We start from the raw sequence: 7,500 nt of genomic DNA, 5'->3' as shown, positions 1-7,500 counted from the left end.
AACAACAAATAAAAACCTTTTCATTGTGAAACTCTTTTAACTAATAGTATTACAAATAAATTAAAAAACAATAAACCTACTAAAAAGATTAATAAATCCATCGCTTTAAATGAATCATTGATTAATGTGCACTGTTCCTGTAAAAATAAATAAACTTAAACTACTTAAACTAAATCCTGTACAGTATATAATAAATCCTATATATGTGGACATTTTTACTTATATTTTCAGTATTCAGTCATTTCCAGTCCTATAAAGGTGAGCAGCCCCGGGACTGAGTGCTCCTGTGTGGAGCCATGTTTGTTTCACATCAAAGAGGATGCAAAACGCATCTGAGCAGTGTCACAACAGACGCCATGGCAACAGAATCACGAAAGAGACTGTCTCCATGGTGATCTAAATGGTACCTCTCAAGTAGTGTGGATGAAAGGCCAGAGGAGGAGGGGAGAGATGGGATGGATGTTGTCATTTTATATCACAGAGAAACTAATTGAGCTTTCATCTCATGTGCTCCTCTAATAATCAACGCTTAAAGCATGAATGCATCTATAACTACTTCTGTTGCCCGGCCTTGTCCCTCTACATCTCTATATGCAAGCATTTCGCATATCAAGCATAATCAAGCGCATCTAGATTGGCAATAGTTTGAGGCTAGATTGACAGTTCTAGCATTTTTATTAATCTTGATCAGAATGTAACGGTCAAATAGATCTTGATCAGAATGTAACACTCAAATAGATCTTGATCAGAATGTAACGCTCAAATAGATCTGAATCCATTCCCACCGCCTCCACAGTGGATCACTGATATTCCTCTATAAGCAGGATCCTTTGCACTGCCAGTGTGTTAATGGGCTGTATTAATGGGCTGTATTAATGGGCTGTATTCATCCAGGTGCTCCACACACAGTGATAGGCCTCTCTGGGCGTCATTGATATGAAAATAAAGCAGAGGAGCTGTGCTGTTGGCTAGCAGCTGCTCAGGACACACAGAACTGATCTTGGCTCCTCCACACTCCTCTCCCCCTCCTCCCCCTCCTCCACCTCCCCCTCCTCCACCTCCCCCTCCTCCATCTCACCCTCCTCCACCTCCCCCTCCTCCCCCTCCTCCATCTCACCCTCCTAGAGAGAGGTAGAGAGAGGTAGAGGAAGGTAGAGAGAGGTAGAGAGAGGTAGAGAGAGGTAGAGAGAGGTAGAGAGGTAGAGGAAGGTAGAGAGGTAGAGAGAGGTAGAGGAGGGTAGAGAGAGGTAGAGAGAGGTAGAGGAAGGTAGAGGAAGGTAGAGAGAGGTAGATGAAGGTAGAGAGATGTAGAGGAAGGTAGAGGAAGGTAGAGAGAGGTAGAGGAAGGTAGAGAGAGGTAGAGAGAGGTAGAGGAAGGTAGAGAGAGGTAGAGAGAGGTAGAGGAAGGTAGAGAGAGGTAGAGAGAGGTAGAGGAAGGTAGAGAGAGGTAGAGAGAGGTAGAGGAAGGTAGAGAGGTAGAGAGAGGTGGAGGAACGTAGAGGAGGGGCTGTTCTCTTGTTTAGTGGAGGGACCATTTAGACACTCCTCAAGGTGAAAGTGAATGAGCTCAGGAACAGACAGACCTTCCTCAGACCACTTCCACACAGACACACAGACACACACGGACAGACAGACACACACGGACAGACAGACAGACAGACAGACACAGACAGACACAGACAGACAGGACTCAATACACTCAACCGGCTGACGGACGGATAGACAGACAGGAGACACTCAGCCTGCTCAAAATGACCCTGCATGAGGTAAGTTTGGAAAACACAACTACGCACATGAACTAATGCAGCTGTAAAAGTAATATTTTGAAAAGCATCGGTTAGATAACGTTTTTCTATTTTGGAAACAGAAAGGAGAGGGATGGATTTTACAACTTGCATTTGATTCTTATCTAATTAGTACAATACAAGGAAGTTTCCTCAATTTCATAGATATATAGATAGATAGAGATAGAGAGAGATAGATAGGTAGATAGATAGGTATGTAGGTAGGTAGGTTGGTTGGTTGATTGGTTGATTGATTGATAGTAGGTAGGTAGATTGATTGATTGGTTGATTGATTCCCAAGGGGAAATGGTTGAATTGTTTAATTGTTCTGCCTCAGTCGTGTGCTAGTTATTTATTTTGGAACTCTGAAATGTGATTACAATTCCTCAGATGTTGATGTTCATCTTTAATCTTTCAAAGTTCTCATCACTGGTATTCCAGAGTGTGGGTCTCTGAGGTCAGGCTCAGGGTCAGGGGTCAGGGCCAGCCTCTAGGTCTAACCCTACTCTTACTTTTTGTTCCATTTTTCTCTCTTCCCCTTAACAATAATCAGTTGCGTAGTCGTGCGTTCTGGCGAGCCCTGATGGCGGAGATGCTGGGCTCTGTGGTGTTTGTGAGCGCGGTGCTGGGCTCCTGTGTGCCGGGCCCTGGGGAGGCCCCCCCCGGACCCCTCTACCCGGCGCTGGCGGCTGGCCTGGTGGCCGTCGCTCTGGGACACTGCTTTGGAGAGATCAGCGGGGCACAGGTCTGGAGCTGTGGAGTTACTGCATGGGTACACCCATGTGTGCAAGCGTGCGTGTGTGTGTGTGTGTGGGTGTGTGTGTTTGTGCGTGTGTGTGTGTACGTGCGTGTGTGTGCGCGTGTGCGTGTTTGCGTGTGTGTGTGTGTGGGTGTACGTGCGTGTGTGTGTGCGTGCGTGTGTGTGTGCATGATTAACAGTGAGCAAGACTGCAGGAGCATGTCTGTGTTAACGTGTGCGTTGTGTCCTTGACCTCGTGTGTGTGTGCGTGACCTGGGCAGGTGAACCCTGCGGTGACCCTGTCCCTGCTGGCCACACGCAGGCTGGACCTGCTCAGGGCCCTGGGCTACGTGGGGGCCCAGTGTCTGGGGGCCTCGCTGGGGGCCGGAGCTCTGTACCTCGCCCTGCCACTCAAATCCACCGCAGAATGCTTTGTCAGCAAGGTCAGTGTGAGCGTGTCGGGGGGGGTCAGTGTGAGTGTGTATGTGTGTCGGGGGTGGGGGGGGGTCAGTGTGAGTGTGTATGTGTGTCGGGGGTGGGGGGGGGTCAGTGTGAGTGTGTATGTGTGTCGGGGGTGGGGGGGGGTCAGTGTGAGTGTGTATGTCAGAGGGGGGGGGCAGTGTGAGTGTGTATGTGTGTCGGGGGTGGGGGGGGGTCAGTGTGAGTGTGTATGTGTGTCGGGGGTGGGGGGGGTCAGTGTGAGTGTGTATGTGTGTCGGGGGTGGGGGGGGTCAGTGTGAGTGTGTATGTGTGTCGGGGGTGGGGGGGGGTCAGTGTGAGTGTGTATGTGTGTCGGGGGTGGGGGGGGTCAGTGTGAGTGTGTATGTGTGTCGGGGGTGGGGGGGGGTCAGTGTGAGTGTGTATCAGAGGGGGGGGGGGGGGGGGGTGAGTATGAATGTGTATGTCAGAGGGGGGGGGCAGTGTGAGTGTGTATCAGAGGGGGGGGTGAGTGTGTATCAGGGAGAGAGGGGGGGGTGTGTGTATCAGAGGGGGGGGGGTGAGTGTGTATCAGAGGGGGGGGGGTGAGTGTGTATCAGAGGGGGGGGGGTGAGTGTGTATCAGAGGGGGGGGTGAGTGTGTATCAGAGGGGGGGGGTGTGTGTGTATCAGAGGGGGGGGGGTGAGTGTGTATCAGAGGGGGGGGGGGTGTGTGTGTATCAGAGGGGGGGGGGGTGAGTGTGTATCAGAGGGGGGGGTGAGTGTGTATCAGAGGGGGGGGGGGTGAGTGTGTATCAGAGGGGGGGGGTGAGTGTGTATCAGAAGGGGGGGGGGGGTGAGTGTGTATCAGAGGGGGGGGGGGGGGTGAGTGTGTATCAGAGGGGGGGGGTGAGTGTGTATCAGAGGGGGGGGGGTGAGTGTGTATCAGAGGGGGGGGGGTGAGTGTGTATCAGAGGGGGGGGGGGGTGAGTGTGTATCAGAGGGGGGGGGGGGGTGAGTGTGTATCAGAGGGGGGGGTGAGTGTGTATCAGAGGGGGGGGGGTGAGTGTGTATCAGAGGGGGGGGGGGTGAGTGTGTATCAGAGGGGGGGGGGGGGTGAGTGTGTATCAGAGGGGGGGGGGGGTGAGTGTGTATCAGAGGGGGGGGGGGTGAGTGTGTATCAGAGGGGGGGGGGGGGGTGAGTGTGTATCAGAGGGGGGGGGGGGGGTGAGTGTGTATCAGAGGGGGGGGGGGTGAGTGTGTATCAGAGGGGGGGGTGAGTGTGTATCAGAGGGGGGGGGGTGAGTGTGTATCAGAGGGGGGGGGTCTCTTCTTTCTCTTTTCTGCTCGTTGTTATTCTGCTCTTTGTTTTTCTGTCCCTCCTCCCTCGTCCTCCTCCCCCCTCCCTCTCTCCTAGGTGCCTTTGGAGGGGAACGCTGCTCAGGCTTTGGGGATGGAGGTTCTGTCGACGTTCCAGCTGGTCTTCACCGTGTTCTCTGTGGAGGATCAGAGACGGAGGGAGAACACGGAACCGGGGAACCTGGCCATCGGGTTCTCCGTCAGCGCTGGCGTCCTCCTCGCGGTCAGAGCCGTTCTCATGCTGACAGATTTCCAACCCTTTTACAACTCAGCGCTATAAGAAGAGCTGTAACACAGCGGTGTGTGTTCTGGTGTTCTCAGGCCCGGTTCTGTAACACAGCGGTGTGTGTTCTGGTGTTCTCAGGCCCGGTTCTGTAACACAGCGGTGTGTGTTCTGGTGTTCTCAGGCCCGGTTCTCCGGTGGCAGTATGAACCCAGCCCGCTCCCTGGGCCCGGCCATCATCACAGGCTTCTGGGAGAACCACTGGGTAAGAACCTCCATGCTTCTGAGAGAACCACTGGGTAAGAACCTCCATGCTTCTGAGTATCCCACTGGGAGAACCACTGGGTAAGAACCTCAATGCTTCTGAGTATCCCACTGGGAGAACCACTGGGTAAGAACCTCCATGCTTCTGAGAGAACCACTGGGTAAGAACCTCCATGCTTCTGAGAGAACCACTGGGTAAGAACCTCCATGCTTCTGAGTATCCCACTGGGAGAACCACTGGGTAAGAACCTCCATGCTTCTGAGTATCCCACTGGGAGAACCACTGGGTAAGAACCTCCATGCTTCTGAGTATCCCACTGGGAGAACCACTGGGTAAGAACCTCCATGCTTCTGAGTATCCCACTGGGAGAACCACTGGGTAAGAACCTCCATGCTTCTGAGAGAACCACTGGGTAAGAACCTCCATGCTTCTGAGTATCCCACAATCCTCCCCCTCAATCTTCTCCCTGGGGTCCCCTCCATCTTTGATGTCTCTCTCTGTCTTGTCTTTTCTGCTGTAGGTGTACTGGATCGGGCCGGTTCTGGGCGCGGTCCTGGCCGGGGTGTCCCACCAGTTCGTCTTCGCCCCCAGCGTTTCCCGCCAGAAGCTGGTGGCGTGTCTGAGCTGCAGGGACATGGAGATGGTGGAGACCGCCAGCGTGTCCCGATCCTCCCTCTCCACCCTCACACACACCGCCATGAGAGCCAAGCAGGCCAACAAGCAGGAACAAAACTGAACACATACATGCACACACACGCTCGCTCGCTCGCTCACTCACTCACTCACTCACTCACTCACTCACTCACTCACTCACTCACTCACTCACTCACTCACTCACTGTATTTCATGAAGGCGATAGCCTACACAATACATTACATGTTATTGAATCTGTAGCCTGCACAGTGCCAGCCATACTGTACATTTATTTTTGTACATATTTGTCACATTACAATATTACTCATTGTTATCTGTGATGTAACGCCTCTTTACGTTAAACAAGGTTTATAGCCAACCTCCAAATACAAAAAAGAAATGCCTCTTCCCCCTTCTCTGAATGCGTTGAAATGCTAACAAGACTAGCACTGATACTAGCACTAGCACAAACGCTAGCATTAGCACAAACACTAACAATAGCACTAACAATAGCACTAACACTAGCACTAACACTAGCATTAGCACAAGCACTAACACTAGCACAAACACTAACACTAACACTAACACTAACACTAACACTAGTATTAGCATTAGCACAAGCACTAACACAAACACTAGCACTAGCACAAACACTAGCACAAACACTAGCACTAACACTAACACTAACACTAGCACTAGCACTAACACTAGCACTAGCACTAACACTAACAATAGCACTAGCACTAACACTAGCACTAGCACTAACACTAGCACTAACACTAGCACTAACACTAACACTAGCACAAACAATAGCACTAACACTAACACTAGCACAAACACTAGCACTAGCACTAACACTAGCACTAACACTAGCACTAACACTAACACTAGCACAAACAATAGCACTAACACTAACACTAGTATTAGCATTAGCACAAGCACTAGCACAAACACTAGCACTAACACTAGCACTAGCACAAACACTAACACTAACACTAGCACTAACACTAGCACTAGCACAAACACTAGCACAAACACTAGCACTAACACTAACACTAACACTAGCACTAACACTAACACTAGCACTAACACTAACACTATCACTAACACTAACACTAGCACTAGCACTAACACTAACACTAGCACTAACACTAACACTGGCACTGGCACTAACACTAACACTAACACTAGCACTAGCACTAGCACTAACACTAACACTAACACTAACACTAGCACTAACACTAACACTAACACTAACACTAACACTAACACTAACACTAACACTAACACTAGCACTAACACTAACACTAGCACTCCACAACCTAACACGCCTCTCTACCCCCCAGGCCTCTCTACCCCCCCAGGCCTCTCTACCCCCCCAGGCCTCTCTACCCCCCCAGGCCTCTCTACCCCCCAGGCCTCTCTATCCCCCCAGGCCTCTCTATCCCCCCAGGCCTCTCTACCCCCCCAGGCCTCTCTATCCCCCCAGGCCTCTCTATCCCCCCCAGGCCTCTCTACCCCCCAGGCCTCTCTACCCCCCCCAGGCCTCTCTACCCCCCAGGCCTCTCTACCCCCCCAGGCCTCTCTACCCCCCCAGGCCTCTCTACCCCCCAGGCCTCTCTACCCCCCCAGGCCTCTCTACCCCCAGGCCTCTCTACCCCCCCCAGGCCTCTCTACCCCCCCCAGGCCTCTCTATCCCCCCCAGGCCTCTCTACCCCCCCAGGCCTCTCTACCCCCCCAGGCCTCTCTACCCCCCCCAGGCCTCTCTATCCCCCCCAGGCCTCTCTACCCCCCCCCCCAGGCCTCTCTACCCCCCAGCCTCTCTACCCCCCAGGCCTCTCTATCCCCCCAGGCCTCTCTACCCCCCCCCCCAGGCCTCTCTATCCCCCCCAGGCCTCTCTACCCCCCCAGGCCTCTCTACCCCCCCAGGCCTCTCTATCCCCCCAGGCCTCTCTATCCCCCCCAGGCCTCTCTACCCCCCCCCAGGCCTCTCAGCCCCCCCCCCGGCCTCAGCCCAGCTGTCCTGGACTCTTCACATTAACCCCCTTACTGACACAAGCTCTGTAATAGCAATTAGTGTG

At 52.7% G+C, this 7,500-nt stretch overlaps 1 protein-coding gene across 1 annotated transcript; it reads left to right on the top strand.

Annotated features, from left to right (window-relative positions):
* Nucleotides 1-1,751: 1,751 nt before the first annotated feature.
* LOC311329924 (aquaporin-4) lies at nt 1,752-5,522 on the top strand (the record flags this gene model as incomplete). The annotated part of the gene is made up of 6 exons (XM_084461876.1): nt 1,752-1,766; nt 2,338-2,529; nt 2,805-2,966; nt 4,357-4,521; nt 4,706-4,786; nt 5,307-5,522. 6 exons carry the CDS (start codon nt 1,752-1,754, stop codon nt 5,520-5,522), a joined length of 831 nt encoding a protein of 276 aa, XP_084318002.1.
* Nucleotides 5,523-7,500: the final 1,978 nt, after the last annotated feature.

This window comes from Borostomias antarcticus, assembly GCF_949987555.1.
Source record: "Borostomias antarcticus genome assembly, chromosome: 3".
NCBI lineage: Eukaryota > Metazoa > Chordata > Actinopteri > Stomiiformes > Stomiidae > Borostomias > Borostomias antarcticus.
This window is presented reverse-complemented; position numbering and strand designations above follow the sequence as displayed.